The sequence below is a fragment of the Melitaea cinxia genome, chromosome 28, assembly GCF_905220565.1.
Source record: "Melitaea cinxia chromosome 28, ilMelCinx1.1, whole genome shotgun sequence".
NCBI lineage: Eukaryota > Metazoa > Arthropoda > Insecta > Lepidoptera > Nymphalidae > Melitaea > Melitaea cinxia.
In genome coordinates this window covers 577,084-598,460 of record NC_059421.1, presented here as the reverse complement: position 1 = coordinate 598,460, position 21,377 = coordinate 577,084, and the positions used below count along the sequence as shown (strand labels likewise).

Below are 21,377 nucleotides of genomic sequence, written 5' to 3'. Positions count from 1 at the left end.
TTATGTTATTTTAGTTCTTATTTCCTTAGTGATAGAGGTTATTTTGTAATAGAAAGAATAGCAGTAGCAATTATTTCGAGTGCTACAAGGTCGCGTCTACGGGCCATGTGGTGTATGTTCGCCATTAGCTCCGATAGTAGCGTTATGGATAGACGCAAATATTTATAAGATGCATATAATAATAACACAATATAATAGTACATAATATCGGTGAAATATTGTTATAGTTTAATAAGGAATTTGACGATGGTTCAGAATATTTAAGCTAAAGTATGCCTATTCGTCGAAGTAGGTAACGTTAAAAATAATTTAATTGGATTGATTTTAATATTTCAGAACGTCTCTGATGGAGTATTTTTACGCTTTCTGTAATAATTTTTATGGTGATAGCTTAATTTAAATTTGTATACACAGCCCTGATAAAACACTTGAATTGACATTATGTAGTTTTTGTAGGATATTCGAATGCTTTTGTTCTTGTATATTTCCATTTCAATAATAATACTCATCTTAATATATATAAATCTCGTGTCACAATGTTTGTCCTCAATGGACTCCTAAACTACTTAACCGATTTTAGTCAAATTTGCACACCGTGTGCAGTTTGATCCAACTTAAAAGATAGGCTATATTTTATTTTGATATTATTGAGTTTTTATATTTCAGAAAAAAAAAATAAGGTGATACGAAGTTCGCCAGGTCAGCTAGTATTTTAATAATAATAATGTGAAATGACATCATATAAAAAGGGGTTTTCTTTTTTGCTCATCACTCACCATAATGTGTGAAGTTATTTTTACGTAGAGACGGTGCAGACAGATAAGTAAATATTGTGTATGATTGTCTCATGACTATTAATACTTTAGCAGATCCAATTTCTTAAAAGTGAATACTGGTATGGTTAGGCTGGAATGATGATGATGATGAATACTGGTCGTTTCATTTTGTGTTTCAGCGGTATATTTGATAGCCTGTGCTATTTTTCTTTTCTTTTTTTCTTCTGTAGATAGTAACAGCGAGAGAATTATAAAAATCGTTTCAACAATTTAAAGGAATATCGATTATGTTTATCAATTATGTTTATTAAACAAAGAAATAATTATTTATTCTTTATAACACAAAATGTATGTTGTCATCAATTTTTTCACCATCTTTTGGGTATTCGTATTCTTAAATCACTTCCTTGTTTGATTATAATTAAAATAAATTGATAATCATTAAAAGTATTGCATTACATATTGCTACTTTTCGTTACATATTCCTTCTAACCTCAGCTTGTCTGGAGCAAGCCACTTATGCTTATTTAGTGAGATGAGACTGCCTTTGCTCGTAAACATTATATCGTAGTTATTCGCGTCAGTTCCTTTGTTAAGTAGTGCATAATATAGTACAATCGAATATTCTCTCTCTAATATCTGATTATAGAAGTCTTACTTTGGATCTGAAATAGTTATCGCAGTATTAAGATCAGATGTATGCGTGTACGTTCCAAGTAGGGCTAAGTTTGTACCCTCCGGAGTATTCACAGAAATAGCTCATGGATCTGCATATTGTCACGTACATGCCGACGGTGACGCCGTATCGAATGCTCTCGTTAAAATTATAACTCTTACTTTAATTGGTATATATATTAGTACATTTGTTTTGTGGTTTCGTTGTATTTTTCAAGCTATCTATGACTTTTATGTTTCTCTGGTAACTGTGTATTTAAACATACATACTTAATATTCAATATTTAAAATTCAAAAATGGGTAATTAGTTAATAATTATTATTTATAAATAATTAATTATCATTGCGGTACAGGTAAATTAAATTCGTGTGGAATGGTAGCACGATTGCCAACGTAGTTTCCCCATTGAATCGCAATTTTATAGCTCTGAACGAAAACTAAATCAGCCCTCCTGTCACTTTTGTAGGTTCTATAATTCCAAGCTTAAGAGATTTTGTTGATTTCAAATAAAAATTTGCTTGTTTTTTGAATGCTCTAATATAATTAAATATCGATCCAATATTATTTTTTGCAAATGTTTTCTTTCAATTGTCCTTATTTTTTTATTTCTAGACCACAACATATCTTTCGTCTCTATAATTTTACAGTTGAGATGACTTCATTAGATCTGGAGAGAAGCCAGAATCACCTTAAAATGGACTTACTCGCCGTGTTGAGACCTAAACGTGCTAGTTGCACGATTTAGTGATTTATTGATAACCTAAATAATACTTTTGGGTAGAATACTAAGCTTAAAATAAGTCTACGACGCACTAGTGAATAATTTCTAGATGCACTTTTGAGGCAAATTTTTCGATTTTTTTTTCAAAAAAAAAAGTGCTTCTTCCATTCATTTTACAACATTTTTAGTCCAAATCGCATTTTTAATGTTTGTTTGAATAGATAAATGTATCTTTATATCTTTTACTTTTTCACACAAAATGTACAAAACGGATGCTAATGAAACTTGATATGTAATTATCACGAGATAAAGTATAACACGTAGGCTATATTTCATTCCGATATTCCCACTGAGTCGGATACGTAGGTGAAACCGCCAGTAGTAGCTAATATATCATAACTTATTTAAATGCTATTTATTACCAAAAAGATTCTTAAGAGAAACGGATCTATTCAAAACACATAAACTTCCTAAACTCAATCTGTTCAAACAGACTTGTCTCGTCTAACACATCAACGTCTATATTAAGATGATTTAAAGTCCCGACTGTATCCCGGACTATTTCCGTGCGTTTCGTTTCAAATTAAAATTTCATCATCTCATGTTCCTGCTAGGGGCGTTTCAGGGGCAGGATGCGTATCCGCAGTCTCATTTGTGTCAATGACTGTCGGGTGACACGGTATTTTCGGATAATTGTAAACGGCTCGTAATGATCCTGGTCCGTGATTTGTAGTTTTGTTGACTGTGGCGTTACTATCCCTTGTGATTTGGGTGGATTTGGTTTTTGATTGTTGTGTTTGAAAAGCTGTGTGCCTACGGCAGTAAAAAATATCCCCCCCCCCCCCTCTTCCCGTGGGTTTCGTAAGAGGCAACTAAGGGATACCACAGTTCACTACCACCTTGGAACTTATGAAGCCAACCGATGGCGGAATAATCATCCAACTGCTGGCTTTGAAATACACAGGCCGAAGACGGGCAACAACGTCTTCGGTGCGACAAAGCCAGTACTCGCCTGCACAGCGTTTTTGGCGCGAACTTGTGGAGACCTATGTTCAGCAGAGTGGACTGCGATAGGCAGAAGCGATGTGTGAAAATTTGTTAGGGAATGTTCAAAAATACTCTGATTTATATATTTTTGTGATTGTTTTATTTTCTGTCGAATTATTGTCAGTTCTTTTGCAAATTTGCCAAGAAATATTTCAAAATAGCATTGTTGATTCCATAAAATTCCATTCAAAATATTCGGTATATTCTTAGTATTTTTGAATTAATTAAAATGTTAACACTAATGTCTACCATTAAAAGTTACGTCTTGGTGACATTTCATTAAGGTTATACTTGTTAAAACATGTACGCATGGTTACGTTATGTAAACGTAAAATCCCCGACAAGGCCTCCCGGTTGTTAAACACTGAGAAATTATCAAGAATTATTTTTTTTTAATTTACACCAAATTCTTGTGAAGGCGTCGCAGTAACACCTTTTTTAGGATTCATTAATGATTTAAACGGTGATGAAAATAGCATGAAACTGTCGGTACATTTATAAGAAAGATAATTATGTGGATATTTCGTTTACGGATTTGGTAATATAATTGTTTTGAAGAAGTTTTAAAATTTATCGATTTGCTTAAAAAAAGTAGATGCGAGCTAGACGTTATCATTATTTTAGGTATTTTCCCGATTTAATAGGACCAACTTTAATTATTGTAAGCGTTGGTGTTTTTAGCTTGGTCATTCTTAAAATTGTGATTTTAACGTGCATGTTTGTTTTTTCAAGTGTATCCAAAAGGTCACATCTCCAATGAGTTTGTTACTTGATAGTAAGTAATGAAATCATTCGCGAAGCGAGTGACATCATCCCGTGCTAACAGCGCGACAATCTGGCCAGCGATACTTGCTAGGAAATTATAAGTATTAATAAATGAATATTTAGTTTTACCTATTTAAAAAAATACTAATTTATCGCTTGCGCCTTCGTGGCAATAAACGTATTTAGATGTTCTCTCCCGCTTAAATATAATCTGTGTGAAAGAACTTTTAAAATTAGTCCAAATAGCTGTTGAGTTTATCAATTTTTTCTCATTATTATTTTAATTCGTGTAAACACATGAAGCGTTAGTGATACTGGATACGTTGCTTTAAACGCTAACAATGAACTCGAGGCACGTAGACTTCATCCAGCTGAGTATTTTACTGCTAATAAATTAAGCTAGACTTCGGTAGTACTATTGAACTATTAGGCAAAAGCGAATCCGCTGAAATAGGTCAGCATTAATGTTAATTTTATGGACATATAAAATTTATGTTTATTTCCATCGTGAAGTAATCAATTAGTTAAAATGTGTTACATTCTATTCTACAGCAATATTCTTGTTTAGAATCCTATACAAAATTAAACAACACATTGTAAGTTTTTTTTTTAATTCTTTAAAAAAAATAGGAGGTTTGTCACACAGTGACCACGTCACCTCCATCGTTTTTAACTAAATCAACAACGTCTCTTTAAATATATTAGAACAAATTTATAACCATTTATCTAGAAAGTTATTGATAAATTACCTAGTTTGATTGTTGTGTCGGATGTACATATTTGTTTAATATAACTGAATATATATTATAAAATGTAAAGACCGTATATCTTTACATATAATATCTACTTATATGTGTACATTAATTATTTAGTTATACATTAATCTCCGTTCATTAGTCCGGCTAAAACATATAAAACGGTTTGACAGATTTCAATGTTTATTTCTTGTTAATATTAATATAAGCATAGTTCTAAACGAGAATGTGCTTCAGAAAATATTAATTGAAGTAAGAAATATATAAAGGGAAGATAGAATATTTAGGTTTTTACGTTTTTAAAGTTATTACATTGAAATTAGGTTAGTCAAAATGTAATATATATATTTAAGAACGGTAGAGTTTTTGTGTTTTAGTTCTACCAAAGAATAGCTATAGTAAATGACGTCTCCGGGTCAGCTGGCCACGTAACATACCCTGCTCCGGTTCTGTGAACGACGGAAGCACATCCGCGCCCATCAGGAAACATTGTCAAACGTTTTATCATTATTACGATATTAATTACGTTCTCATTTGGGTCGTGTGAATTCGGGTGCAATAACATCTTTAATTAATTAAAACTTTTTATTTCGATATAAGTGGGTTTTACACATTTAACGAACATTAAAGAAAAAAAAAATGACAATTGCAAGAAACAAATAATCAACGTAGCAAAAACAACAGTCAATATTTCTATATTAGCTTCTATGTCACATTAGGTACATTTAAAACTTATGTAATTAATGTACCAGTTTTATCCAGCGACCTTGACTTAGTCACAGTATGTAGTGCACACTAAATCCTAGTGTCTCAGTAAACAACACCTTCCTATTATTACATCAGCTTTGTTAATTATTACAATGAATTAATTTAAATTTATAACTTCTTCATTAAAATTATCTACTTGCTCCAACTATGTTTGTTTAAAATTATTCAACTTCATTTGAATAAAAAACAAGTAACATTTTGAGGGTACTTTTGAAAAGTTTTTGTCTAAACTATTCTATTTAAAAAAAATTACAACACATACGGTCGTCTTTTCCTAAAGTAAGCAATTTAATGCTTGTTTTATTGGTAACAGCCGACTGGTATAGCTATATTTTTTTTCCAATATAAATACACACACATAAATATATATATTACACCCAGACTCGGGATGGGAATTGAACCCATAACCCCCGGAGCAGAAAGCAGGGTCACTACAAACTGCAACCAACGGACAAGTCCTACTATTTTATAATTATTTAATTTTAAACTCGGTTTGATAATATAATTAAACAATTGTAAACTTAATAACATTTGATTAAACTTGCGAATAAAAACAGCGATAAAATATATGTGTAGATAAAAATTCTACTTAATTTTGAGGATATCATAAGTGGATTCATAAAAGAAGGTCATACCCGGTCAAGTACTATAAATTTTAAGTGGCTTTGATTTAGCAATTCACCTCGTGCCAGCTTGAGGAAAATATAAAGCATCATGTATGTGTCAGAACATATAATAAATATTATTGGTGTATAATACTTATCGATATGTCCTGAAGTCATATTGCGTCTGTCCTTAACCTTGTTTACAGTGGTCTAAAACTAATTGACTGATTGCATTGGCATATATAAAACATGTGTGTTTAAAATGCTATACGACATCAATCTGTGGTCAATTTTCCAATCATAAATAAGATCTAACGCAAGAGCATTTTGCAGTAATTACTTCTTACAATTTCTCGACCAAACTGGAACCGATACCTAAGAATAATATAATCCGAATAATAAATTGTTAAAAATCTTGTCTAGCTATTCCGTTAACCATTGGAAGAATTTAATGCAAAATTTAAATTATATATTTTAAAAGTTTCTCGTCGCTGCCTTTAAAATTCACATTATCTTAAGGCAAATTGAAAAATGCCATATCGCCGACGAAATGCAATCACTCCCATCCTCATAATTTTTTCATCGTCCCTGGACGCAACCCTCGCTTCGTAAATACAGTTTGTGTTTTTTTTTCCGGTCTTTTTATAAAGTCTGCCCGGTCGAGTGGCTCTCGAGCGTAGTAAGATTTAATTTTAAATTTTCCTGCATTTATGGCAGTAAACCTTTTCCTTATTATTCGGTTTTTATATCCGCTGTTAGCTTAATGTTTAATTTAGTATGATTGTGTTATGAAAACTATTGTTTTGTTATAAGGTGTTTTGTAACATGGAATAACAAGTTATATGTTCACTGGATGTGTGAAAATTAAATAATTATGAAACGTATTTAAAAGCTGTAATGTCTGCCTACTTTATGTCCATTTGCGTGTTTGACAGAGTATTAAACTGAATAGTACAATATTTTTGAATGTTGTGTAGTCAGACAAACGTAAATCGAAGAATTGCGTTTTAAGTGTCTATTTGTCCCAACAAGAACCCACTCTTTAATGCATAGTTTGAAGTTCAAGGTCTTTATTTCTTCTTTTTTAAAACCATACATATAGTCATTTGCATGAGAAATAACATTATTTACATGACAGATTTAGTTAGGTACGGTCCAGTTTGTAGGTGGTAGACCTTGGTCAATGATTTTGTGAATCACGTAACCAACGTAAGAGAGAAGATAAAATTCATTACTTACGATTTTTAATGGACTATTATGAAGTAACTTTTGTACGTAGATATACTAAGTATGTCAGATTACTAAACTAAATACTATAATAATATTACAGTCCAGTAGTGATTCCTGTCTTGCGACAGTCCAGCGCTGGAGACGGAAGAGCAGAGGTCGCATCCTCACACGACTTCCGTACGCCCGCGCTCGTCCTAATATTGATATGATTTTACCAATCGTGTTTTAGTTTTATTATCATGTTTTATACCAGCAGAAAGCTTCACGTATTGCTCTGTGTTTACCCTAGTAAAATTTCTTAGCAAAAAATCGTATTTGCGTTTGGATGTGATAACGCAAAGTTTAATATCTTCTTAAAGATTTTGTTGTTTTTTAAGAGCTTTAAGATTCTGTATTATTTTGATAATAGAATTTTTCTTTTGAACGTGGCATTCAGTGGTTTTCTTTCAACTACTGCTACAATTACTTAGAATATTAAATGCAACACCTAATAATGTATTATTAATACGATGCTTCTTAGCTGATGTTGAAAACAAGATGTTTCCTTGTTGTAAATTGTAATTAATAGAAATAAACGCGTATCTCAATGTACATCTTAGGCTAGTGTGTCATTTCTAAAGATAAATATCTATATAAATTAAGCGTAAATTATAATTAGATCGAGTACTCACAGGGCGACAATGAGTGTTTTAAAATAGATTCGTTTATCTATATGCACTTGTGCACCGCGCGGGTACTATATCTCATGATATATCTGCCCATGCGATTATGACTCTAGTAACTTATTACTTAGATATCATAATCGCTAAAATAAATTATTTCGAATTTGTAAACAACGCTGCCAAGAGTATCACACTAAAATATAAAATTTTCAGCTCAAAAATCAGGAGAAGATCGGATGCCAAAATTGTTACAAGTGATGTTGTTCGTGCTTTGAAAGATATGACTAATGACGAAGCTTCGATTGATACCAAGAACTCAAATATAAACTTTATGTGTTATGTGAATAATAAAAAGTGATAAAATAAGTGAACAACTACTTAAGTGATTGGGAATGGAACTTCAGTTGTAGTTCCAAGCAGCGTCGACAGCTGTTGAAAGTTTGTAAACGGTGACAGTATCCATGGTGGGTAGGATGTGGTTCAAACGGGACCCGAAGGTCTCGGACAAGGTTGACAAGGTCGACAATGGTGTCGTCAATAAGCTGAGGAGAAAGAAACCGGTGCTCCTGAAGCCGACTCGGGAGTCGAGCGAGAGGGAAACATCGGCGGATAGTGATAAAGAGAGACGGAGATACTCTGATATTCTCGACATGAAAGTGTCGCTCGGTATGTATGTTTTGTGTCTGCAAAAGCAAATATTATTTTAATAGTGCTTAAGGTTCTCCTTGCCATAATGATACATATAAGTTAATATTGCAATATATACTCGTAGACATGTAGTAGCCTGGTTTAATAGTATATTATAGTATTTATGATAAAAAAAAATATTTGTACGTTATTTCATTCGATTACTATTTGTAAAGCAACCAATTTGTGTACGTATAACTCAGTATTTAACTGAAGTGTTGTTAAGACAACAAAATAGCTTTATGACGTCATCGTAAATACAACATGGCTGTAATTGAACGAATTGTAGGTAGCAATTTTAATAAGAGAAATTACAATTAAGCATAATTATCTATTTTAATGTAATTATTATTAAACGTGATATCTTTATAATATATGAACGTATTTTCATATCGTTCTCGTTTAAATAACTTTTTTTAATGTCCGCGTGTCATTAGGTCGTCGCGGTCGAGGTCAACGCATCTGATAACTATGTGCTATATTTAGTTGTTACGACCTCACCGTTTTGATATCATTTTCCTTTTCTACGACGGTTTTGCTTATCCTTATGTTATGTTTGACAATTCAGTTGCAAATTTGTTTGTACATAAATAATTATTCAAATTTAATTTAGTAAAAGTTTGACGTGTCATTAAAAATCTAAAGTTTTTATCTAATATATAAAATTCTCGTGTCACAGTTTTCGTTGCCATACTCCTCCGAAACGGCTTGACTGATTTTGATGAATTTTTTTGTGCTTATCCGGTATCTATGAGAATCGGCCAACATCTATTTTTCATCCCCCTAAATGTTAGGGGTAGTCCACCCCAAAAATTTTTTTTTTTATATTTTAGACAAAAATTTTAATTTCTATTTTTTTATGATACAACATTAAAAAATACATACAACCCTAAATTTTCAACCCTCTACCATCAACCCTTATTTTTAATAGCGTTTAGCGGCAAGACAACGATTGCCGGGTCAGCTAGTTTTTTAACCGACTTCCAAAAAAGGAGGAGGTTCTCAATTCGACTGTATTTTTTTTTTTTTTTTTTTTTTTTTTAATGTATGTTACATCAGAACTTTTGACCAGGTAGACCGATTTCGACAAATTTTGTTTTAATCGAAAGGTGGTGTGTGCCAATTGGTCCCATTTAAATTTATTTGAGATCTAACAACTACTTTTCGAGTTATATCTAATAATGCGTTTTTACTTGACGCTTTTTTCGTCGACCTACGTTGTATTATACCGCATAACTTTCTACTGGATGTACCGATTTTGATAATTCTTTTTTTGTTGGAAAGGGGATATCCCTAGTTTGGTACCGTGATAAGGAAACCAGCGTCTGATGATGGGATCCCAGAGAAATCGACGGAAACTCTCGAAAATCCGTAATAACTTTTTACTGGGTGTACCGATTTTGATAATTTTTAATTTAATCGAAAGCTGATATTTATCATGTGGTCACATATAAATTTTATCGAGATCTGATAACTACTTTTTGAGTAATCTTTGATAACGCGTAGTTGCTTGACTATTTTTTCGTCGATCTACGTTGTATTACTTGTCGATGTAATTGAAGTCGGTTTTTTTTCGTTTGCGAGCAAACACAATTATTTATATAATTTGGTTTTACGAAACAATAGTTTAGAGTTGTCAAATGGGCAATTTAAGTGTGGGTTTGCTGAAAGAAATAAAATTAGCGGAGTAGCTCAGACATAGAAACAGCGTAATAGGGAAAATATTTTTTTTTATTTCAAAAGTTAATGAAATCTGTAACAAAATAATTCTATTAAGTAAAGTGTGCCCTAAGTTAAGTAAAATTACGGCTTTTATCAGTGTTTACACTAGAATAATCCCAGCTTAAGGGATCGGTGAGATAATCTGGCTACTTGCGCAACGGTGCGGCCGCCGCCTTATCTGGCTCCTGTTAGCTTAACGCATAGCTGATGTTTTTGTAACTTGTATTTTGTTTAATTTACAAAGTTTCATTTATTATGGTTTATTTATTCTTAAAGATTTTTGTCCGTAATTAATAAATATTCTGCCTGATTTTGACGTTTGAGGTATTTTTGACTGTTAAAAATTTTGAAAAGAATTAGTATTAAATGTAAGCAGCTAAATGTTAGAAGTTAAGATTTATTTGTGTGAACCGAAAAGTGGCCTTGATTTGTATTTTGTATTTTTTGTCATTATTTCGATTTTGTCGATTTCAGTTAGAATACAATTAAGTGTTTATATAGCCTTGATTTAACTTATCTTAAAAATAACACATTATAAAATACGGACGCTTATTTTTTACATTATAAATTAATTGGTGTTGTCGTTAAAGAGTTTTTTGTGTTCTTTTTTTATTTGTACTTAATTCCGGAATATTTTTCGAATTATAATAATACAAGCGACGTATGTCTTTACGTATCTTTTTATATGTCTTAATACATACATTTATATGGTACATGATTTAAGTTTTTTTTAAATGTACTTACGTAAATATAACATCCGTGTATTTCTTAGACACTCAAGCACAGCTATAATATAGGTACTTTTTCATCTATCCTAAATAAATACTCAGTCCTGCGAATCTTGATTAAATCCTCTAATTAACAAAAATAGTCTTTCTCTATTATATTAATACTAGCTTTTACCGGCGGCTTCGCTCGCAATAAGTTTTTTTTTAAATAAAAAGCATCCTATGTTACTTTTAATAAATCCAAGAATATGCGTACAAAGTTTCATGATGATCGGTAAATTAGTTTTCGCGTGAAAGCGTAACAAACAAAGTTACATTAACATTTATAATATTAGTAGGAAAACACGTTTTTAAACGTCCATAGACTACGAGCATACTCTGACTAGACTTATTGTCATTAGGATTTTTTCATCCTCAAAATAGTCAAATTTATTACAACTTCCGTGTCCCCTTATCGCGTGATATTATCATGTATATAAAAGGCATTAACCTGATTCGAACGATCCCTCGGGGCTGATCCCTACGACGCCCTATACTAGTACTACGCCCTTCCGCTGTTAAGTAATAGTTGCCCTCGTTTACCTATTAAAATTTTTTAACGTTGATGTAATATTATATGGAAATTAATTTTAATTGTGATGATAATAATTATTCTAATATTTGTTTAATAATGAAGCTTGCTTAATTACGAGTAGGTACTGAATGTAATTAGCAGAACTTGCCTTTTTTTTGTTTTGTTTATATTATCATATAAATGTAATAACAAAGATTGCCTCTTAAGTATGTTTATAAATATAGAATATTATAATGATATGAAATAAAAATGAAATAAGTATTTAAATGATATTGATGAATTCGTTTCAAGTAATATTAAGATCAAGAGAAATAGGGATTCATTTTTAACAGACTTCAAAAAAAGGAGGAGGTTACTCAATTCGACCGTATATATATAGTTTGGTACCATGATAAGGAAACCAGAATCTGATGATAGGATCCCAGAGAAATCGAGGCAAACTCTCGAAAATCCGAATAACTTTTTACTGGGTGTACCGATTTTGATGATTTTTAATTTAATCGAAAGCCGTTGGTCATAATTAAATTTCATCGAGATCTGATTACAACTTTCGGATTATTCTTTGATAATGCGTATTTACTTGACTATTTTTCGTCTACCTACGTTGTATTACTTGTCGATATAATTGAAGTCGGTTTTTCTTCGTTTGCCTGCAAACACAATTATTCTTTACATATGTGATATAATATAAATATGAAAAAAGTGTAAGTGAAACCACGATACACGATTAATCTTGCAACTCTCAATAAATTTTATTTTATGTTACGATAACTCAATAGTTGAATTTACAATTTTGATGACTATCACCTTACCACTAAACGCTAACACAATGACTATTTAAATATTTACAACATCATTACTTTCCCGTTTCTAAGTATTTTGTATGTATAGAAAGTGTCTTTAGAATAGTACTCGCCCACTGTATGTTAATGACTGAGAATTTTACGCGAATCGCGGATAAGACGGAGATTTTCACACAGATCATCTGTTTATCTCGAACACGTTCCAAAACGTAATTAACTACGAAATAGTCCACGCATTAAATCGTCTAATACTTTTAAAAGACTTAACAACGGGATGTGCAAACTATTGGTTTTGGAATTTGAAAGAAAAACATTAAACATTGACTGAAAAGTAAAGATAAGCTACTGTAATTAAACGTTGTGTCGCCATGTTTGATTTTCGATGACGTCATAATCTATGAAAGACAATTTCGCTTTTTTTTTTTAATTTAAAACTTGCTTGCATTGTTTTAAACATTACCCAAGTTGGTTGCGTTGTAGTTGGGTAAAGAAACAAATATTAAAGTATGAGCATCCGGTTCTTCAAGATTATGATGAATGATTAAAACTAATTTTTCTATTCCATTGTATAAATAAGTCATTTGTAGTAAATTACTTGTGATTATATATTATTCACCTTCAATTACAAACGCATCATTTATGCCTTTTTTCTCATATGTTGTTTTATTTCTTATCGACGGTTATTAAATGTCAACATACATATTCTTATAAAATTATTTTCTCAGTAATTGAAATGATAATTATTGTAATTTTATTGCGATAGATTAATCTATTATTGTTACTTTATTGACAACGCATGAGTTAATAACATGGCAAGGAAACCTTAACGCTAAATTCGATACGATGTTACATAATGTAAATTAATCCGTAGAGCGGCGAGATGAAAGTGACGAATCTCTCTACGAGTCGGCTGACTGCCACAGCGACGCAATTTCGGCCAGCGATGACGCACTGCCTCGACTCAGTAAAACACCAACAATGAGCAAGGAGTCTCTCAAACTAGCGGTCACGGACGAAGAGGGCGAACAAGCTAGAATTAAGAAAGGACACAGAAAAACAATGTCTCTATCGAATCCTATAGAAATCGTCAAAAGTCTTGGTGACGAGTGGTTCGACCACACAAAGAAGGAGACGGAGAAGAATTCGGACAAGAAGAAATCGAGGGAAAGCCTTTGGAGTGAAGAGGATAGAGAATCGATCCATGGTTCTACTATGAAACTGGATCAGATAAGGAAAAATAGTAAAAAGGGTGACAAAGGTAATGAGAGTAGAAAAACTAGTACGACAGAGGCTCCTAAGCGTAAAAGCAGTAAGGGTTCCTCGGTTAGTGCTCTTAATTTCTTAAGAAGAAAGAAAACGCCAACGTCGGTGAAGGCCGTCGAAGCAGTTGTCGAAGTTGTGGACGGTATTGTGAATACCGATGAGATGTTAAACCACACAAAGTTTTTCTTAGAAGAAGAGAAAAGGCACACGGCAATGTGTCAAGCTAGGCCTCTCGTTGAAACTGACTCTGATGAAGATATACCGGCTCCTAAAGTCATCGGTGAGCACAGGAGGAGGTTAAGTAGACAGACGTCTAGAAGTAAGAGTAAAGTGAGAGGAAAGAGTCAGACAGTCAAAGTTAACACTTTAAGGAAATCTCACAGTGGTACTCTAAAGAAGGGCAAAAAGAAGAGTGTGAAAACGCCGCTAGCGACCAGAAGTCGCCAAGCCAGTATCGTGGAACCAAGTCCAATTGCGAAAAAGAAGAACTCCGACTCTTTCAAGCAGAATTCTTGGCTGTTTAGCGGTTCTAGAGGTGAGTTGTACCATTAAACTATTTTAATGTTTAAATCAATTAGTAGACTTATTTTAACCTTAAAACCCTGATGTGAGATCATTAAAGCAATTCTCGTGATTCGGTCTTTAAGATTTTCAACGCTAACTTATATCGATTCCATAATTACGTTCACTTGTGGCACAAACGTAAGTTCAAAGGAATTAATCGCTGTTCCGCTTACGAGAACTCGATTCCGCGTCGAGCCGTCACGGCGTCGTATTTATCAAACGGCGACCTCAGAACCGTCGGCTGCTCGCCTTGCAGCTCAGGGTTGCCGGGTCAAAGCCGGGCTTAGGCTATTATTTGGACATTTGTATTATCGGAAGTTACATTTATCATGTGTGCTTTCAAGACATTCTTACGACTATTTCATATTACTTGGTCACGATAGTTGAAGTATGCAGTCATACTATTCTAAAATAATTACAAAATAATGCTATTAAATAAAGCTTTGAAAGATTAAATTTAAATTGAATTTAAATCGAAATTATGACATGCAAAAAAGTATTAGCAATTATTCTGTCACTGCAAAGACATTGCAAAAATGTTTAGATTAGCAACCCTGTAACACATTATATTCATGCGCTTCACTATATCACAGAAACGCATAAAATTCCTAATACCTATGATAGTGTAATTTATTAGATTAAGGTCGTAAAACAGGTTAATAAGTAGCAAATGTTTCTTATACGTACATAATCTATTTAAAACTATTTTGCAAAGAACAATCACTACACTGTCAACGAATATTCAATTACAAATGAATCATAGAGAGAAAGTACGGTATCAATTAACTTTAAGAAAAAAATCTGCAACTAAATCACTTATTATTTTTGACACAATATCACCATCGTAATTAAGAGATCCTATAGCTTACAGAGTGCTCTTGATCCAAATTTAAACATTTCAATGCGACGATGTTGATGGATCGCTTAGCGAAATTCTTAAATTAATTCACCGAGTAGTTCGGCTTTGACATCTAACGGTAACTACGTTTTTTGCCGGACGTTCTATTTGATTTGATATTTCTTCGAGTCACATGCCTCGCTAATTTATCGATCTGTGTTATTTTTATACGGCATCCTGTACATTTAATTTTAATCGCTTTATAAGTTAAAATTTTTTCGTCTCATCATTTTATATTACTTTCCCACACTCTAATTAGTTCTAGAGTTTTAAGTTCATGTATCGACGCTTTATTTCGTTTCAGTTATGCATTAGTTTCTAAATGTAATTTACATGTCATTGCGCTCATGTTATATTCAATACAATGTCAACGAGATTGATAGATTTATGTTTGGCTTTAATCTTATACATCATAAACTGACGATGTAAATCTTTTGCTATTGCTACATTTACTCTTAGCTAACTCCGTAGATCTAACTCTTTTATAGTTTCCTATCATCTAGCCAAACTCTTGTATAATTCTGATGGCAACCCTGAAAGCCGTAACGTGAATTTTTAACGAGACCATAACATTTCGTTTCGGCATTAAAACGGTTGTAGCAATTAAACATCTGAATTCTTTGACCGTGAAATCGTACATATGGTCGATGGAAAATAAATAAATCTGTGTGTTACAATCGATAAAATCGACGTGACGGCTATAAAGATCCGAACTAAGCGAATATTGTTCATCGCTCGTAACAATCTCGCTGTAAATCGCTTTGAAAGTTTTCAGTTACTTAATTTGTTCGTTTCTAGTTAATCATTGTTTTCGTCTGTTCACCTATTTATCAATTTATATAAATAGGACACAGTGATTGATATGAGGTGTTCAAGTGATAATTTACATATGATTTTATCTGTATCGAGTGTTGGAATTCACGAAATGTGTTGCTTGAGAAACATCGTCTAACCGATAAAGAATTTTTTAAGTAGCAATCGAAAATTTGGTTAATATTATGAAACCTCATGAAACAAAGAATGTGCATTAAACGCTTTTCGCTCATCTATATTTATAAAAATCATGTCATGATCTTCAGCATAGTGTTGTGCATGAGCCCACAAAGGTTTCTGAGTTGGTAGGACCATAAAATAAAAAAAGGCGAAGCAACTCGCGCGGGGTACACAGCAAGTTGTTTTATATTTAAGAGCTTACATTGGGATGTCAATTCTGTGTTCAAAATCTCGAACCAGAATTAAACATAATCTCGAACGACAGATTTTTATTACTTATGCAAATAAGTATTTGTCATTTGCATGGATTAAACCCGCGGTAGCTAATACGTCCCATACATAGCCTATATACCATAGCCCTGAAGCGATATTTTTACAGAAGCGTAAATAATACAACAATTACTTACGATAACAAAAATAAATATATTTATAAGATTAATACTATATTTGAAAGATTAAATTCAACTCAGATCAGAGCCAGCGGGTCTCAGTAAAACTTAGATCACAATCGCATGACGCTATCCGAGAGGTTCGGAATCGCAAATTGTTACAACTACTCCCATTATTCATTAACTATTCATTGATGCAACAGTTTCATCATTCATAGCTTATTCCGCCCATGACCTGCCGGCGCATACCAAACAAGCATCACCCTACAAGCAACTTTCACCCTTATACTCAACGAATTAAAACCTAAAATTAAGTTTAGTAGTTTCTAGTTCTATCAACACTATGGAAAGTATTACTAATTCCTTCGCTATACACTATTTTATTTGTTTATAAATCTTTTAGTTTTTATGTTAATCTTTGTGTGTTGCATAATAAGGTTTATTTTTGACTTGTCCATCTATTACCACTATCTGAGGTGGACATATTGTAGCATGTTACATTCCTCGACCGGTCAATGGGCCGGCGTGTCTCTGTTTGTGTATTCCTATTTACAGTTGTTTCTAGGGGACAGTCTGTATGTAGACTGGTGGTGTGGTGGCGGGAGGGGGTTTAGTCTGGATGAGTAACATACTAGTTATTTTTCGTTGAATCTTGGAAACTTGTTTTACATTCGCTTTTATACTTTGTTATTTTTGTTTTGTTTATACTTTTATTTATTGTTTTCTATTTATATCGAATTTGAGTTTCTACAGAATTTGTTTTCAATTGATTAAGTGTCGGTATTGCTAAAGTTTGTCTATTTTTGTCTCTTGCGTAACTACAATATGATTGACTTTTGAAAGGATTTTTGTTAGGACTGTTGCAAAATTTACTTAACCTTATTGAAAGCGATCGATGGATAGAATTTCAAATCGATGGATAATTTTATGACATACAAACAAATTATTTAATAATATTGATACAAAGATATACTTATGTTATTGTTATAGTATTTAAAAACAGTTTTTGCAATAATAATCCACTTCATTCACAATCCTAATGTTCTTTTGTCACGAAATTGGAGATAAATTATTAATGTTATATAATTAAATTCGTTATTGGTTCATAGCACAGATTTTTACTGTAGTTTTTTAAGATACATAAATTAACGCATCACATACAGAAATTTCCACACATCACATTGCACTGGAAACCCTAAAAACAACGAAAAAATATAACCTATACAAACATTTATTGTGAACGAGCATCGAACACGAGACAACAGTAATTGCAATCACTGCACCAAGCCATCACTAAGGGCCGGTATCACCGGGTGTGGTCTTGTGGATAACCTTTATCCTACAAAGAAGCTACGAATAGGGACTATAGAATATGGCGTTAAGAACGGCTTTACTAATAATATTATTTAATATTGAAGTTCAAAATCAAAATGGCCTTTATTAAAAATAGACTTTAAAATCACGTTAGAATCGTCATTCTACAAATCTAAATTTTTAATTTTGTTAAAAGTGAAACTACCTCCGGTTTGGAATGCAGTTTTTTGTAGAGAAAAACCGGAAGAAGCTCCGAAGTTATTCTTTTTTAATTAATGTGGTGACTATGGGCAACACACATGAGTTCACGCATTTTTGGCGCGGACTTGTGGAGGCCTATGTCCAGCAGTGGACTGCAATAGGCTGGAATGATGATGATGATGATGATGATGATGATGATGATGATGATTCTTTTTAAAAAAATATATAAACTGTGTTTTAATACAAATTTGGTTAATATCTTGCATGAAATATAGCGTCACTAAGTCCATACATCTTTATCATCTAAATTATGTAGTTTATTTAAATTAATAGTTGTATGTTGCACTGTACATAGTCATTATCAGCGCATAGCGCCCTGATAATGGGTCACTCGCCAATGCATTATGAGGACGACAGCCCCGGCCTTGTGATGCGATAACATTAGTTCCTACTGCCTGGACTATGCTATGATCTATGTTGGTTGTTTCAGTCAGTCAGTCAGTCAGTATGATAAATTGCATTTCGCGCGTTTTAACACTTGTTTAATTTTGATCATAAATAAGTAACCACTGTCTGAACTAAACTATGGTCACTGTGGGTTGTTCCAGCATTAAATTTGGAAGCATAATTGAGGACTCGCTTAACGCGGCGCGCCTGTGTAAGTCGCCCGAGTTGCACAGTAATAGTTTGAAAAATATTTTTATTTCATACGCTTTTTATTCGAATTAACGCGAGTAAAAGCGCGTGGCAGAGCTAGTCACTACATAGTATAAAACAAAGTCGCTTTCTCTGTCCCTATGTATGCTTAAATCTTTAAAACTATGCAACGGATTCTGATGTGTTTTTTTTAAATAGATAGAGTGATTGAAGAGGGAGGTTTATATGTATAATATATGCATAATATAGTAGAGGAATACTGGTAGTTTTTGCAACCGTGCGAAGCCGGGGCGGGTCGCTAGTATTTAATATTTTGCAGTCGCGTCTGTTCGGGTTTTTCTTGATACGTATCGTCATTAGTATGGAGGTCGCATGCTCATTGTTTTATTATTGTCTGTTTTGTCTGTCTGTATGTATATCATACACCTACTTATGCTATTGAATACAATTGATTCTCTTGTAAATTGCTTAAGTGATCATATTCAAAAGTCTTATTCTTGAACCAAGTCAAACTGTGTCAGCCTGTAGCGTCTCACTGCTGGGTGAAGTTGTCTTCTATATATAAGAAGGATTAGAGGTTAATTAATCACGTTGCTCCACTGCGAGTCGGCGGTTGAATTCCCTACCGTGAGTAACCGACCGACCGACCGCCGTCAGGTGTCTATGATAACAATCGGATCCGCCAGCTTAACGTGCTCTCCGAGGCACGGCGATGATATCCACGAAACCTATAGATTTCAGACGAGAATGTTTGCCAAAATACGAATATAAAAAAAATCTGCTCGGAGCGGGAATGTAATCGAAGACTTTTGACGATAACACGCACCACACCAGAGTGATTATTTAAAATTAGGACTACCCTTTAAAGTAACGAGAATAATGACTTTTTCTTTAAGTGGGCATCCAACTACATATCTCAAAACGTCAATCACGAACCGTAGCTAACCTTAAAGATGTCCGTTAAATCAGGAAAAAAAACAGGAAGTGTTGGTTTCACCAGTACAATTGATATGCGCGTGCGCACCTCGGCGGGAAGCGCGTATTAATAGCGCGTCCTTGTGTGTGTGTCTGCTGAGTCAGAGACATTGTTCGCGGTTCGATTCCCGATGCGCTAATTTGGGATGGCTTAGCGTTACGACTTATGTTAATTTCTTTGAATTATTGTTTAGTTTTTGAAGTGTGTATTGATGTTAATGTTAAGAGGAGGGAAGAATTTTTTTAAGTGTTCGCTCATATAAACACTTATTCGTCAGGTTTCTTCTGCTTTTTTACGTAAAAAGCTAATTTACAAGTACTCGGAAATTAATATTTTTGTAAGATTCAATTTTTTATACAGTAATTAAATAAAAATCGCTCAAGTCTACTCTCAGTACTAAAAGCAAAAACAAAAACGTACATAAAAATTGAACTTTGACAATTGCATTTGGGAAATTATCAGTCGTAACTGCTTAAACGATTGGGTAGATTTTTTTTTATTATAATTTTATTTTAATCACTGTTTGTGAGTATTTAAGATAAGTTAAAGGTATTAAAATAAAGTAGCTTAGGGTTTTAATTATATTTTTGTATATACACAGTCGCCTGGTCAAGGTTACAATTAAAAATTAAAATTATTATAAAAAAGTTTGTATATTTTTTCTCGTATACGGAAATTTAAGAACGTATGCTGTATCGGTGTTCACATCCAGAATCCCTGAAGTTATCTCCACGATGCGAGTTCGTTGAACTCGAATTATAAATATTACGTATACCTACATCTCTTGATGTGTCGCGTTTTTGTTGAATCGAACAACATTGTCGTGACTTTTGAATTGGGTCGGGTTACTTTTGAAGTGTCGACACAAAAGTTTGTCGTAAATTAAGATTATAAATTGTTAAGTAGTTTAGTGTAATAGTCAGGAGACTGATTCCATTGATGTCGTAAATGTGAAAGTTTGTTAGATATTTTATCGGGAAGGAATTTTTAAATATTTTTATAAGATGTATATTTTTGATCAAGCTTAATGATGTATTCATTTACGATTCTCGTATGGCGTATAATGATAATCGATAAGTGTTTGTTGCGAAAGTATTAAACTATAGAATGTGTAACTAGTCAACAAAAGCTTTTCACAGTAAATTTTAAATAAAATAGCTCATAGCCACCCCCTATCAGTTTCCGGTCATCTCTATTTTTCATTGATTTTCTAGTAGGTTTAAGTGAATAAGGTGCAATGCAAATTGTTTCCGTATTTATAAAGGTGCACTTGAAGCTGTTGGGTTAAGAGGTCCAGGCGATGATTCAGTGTCGTGACGTCACCAACGGTCGCTGACCTCGCTTCGGAACGAAAATTCGGTTTTCCCTATTCAACGGATATAAAACATTTTTTCTTTAAATTGTATACACGTTTAATTGTATTTGTGTAAAGATTATGTAGTTTTGAGTTAGTATATCAGGGGCAGCTTTATATATTATGCTCGTATCTTTTATTAGTATTTTGTTGTTAGAAATATCTATTTTGATGATAATAGTATAACAATACGCTATAACTATTATCAATTTATGAATAAAGGGATTTTCGATTTTGATTATAATCTTC

At 32.9% G+C, this 21,377-nt stretch overlaps 1 protein-coding gene across 1 annotated transcript in view; it reads left to right on the top strand.

Annotated features, from left to right (window-relative positions):
• LOC123667378 overlaps positions 1–21,377 on the top strand; it is a 91,612-nt gene that overhangs the window by 15,982 nt on the left and 54,253 nt on the right. The window contains exons 2-3 of the mRNA XM_045601289.1: positions 8,219–8,671; positions 13,391–14,317. Coding sequence (XP_045457245.1) covers positions 8,467–8,671; positions 13,391–14,317 — 1,132 coding nt within the window. The 5' untranslated portion in view covers positions 8,219–8,466. The remainder of the gene's footprint in view (positions 1–8,218; positions 8,672–13,390; positions 14,318–21,377) is intronic.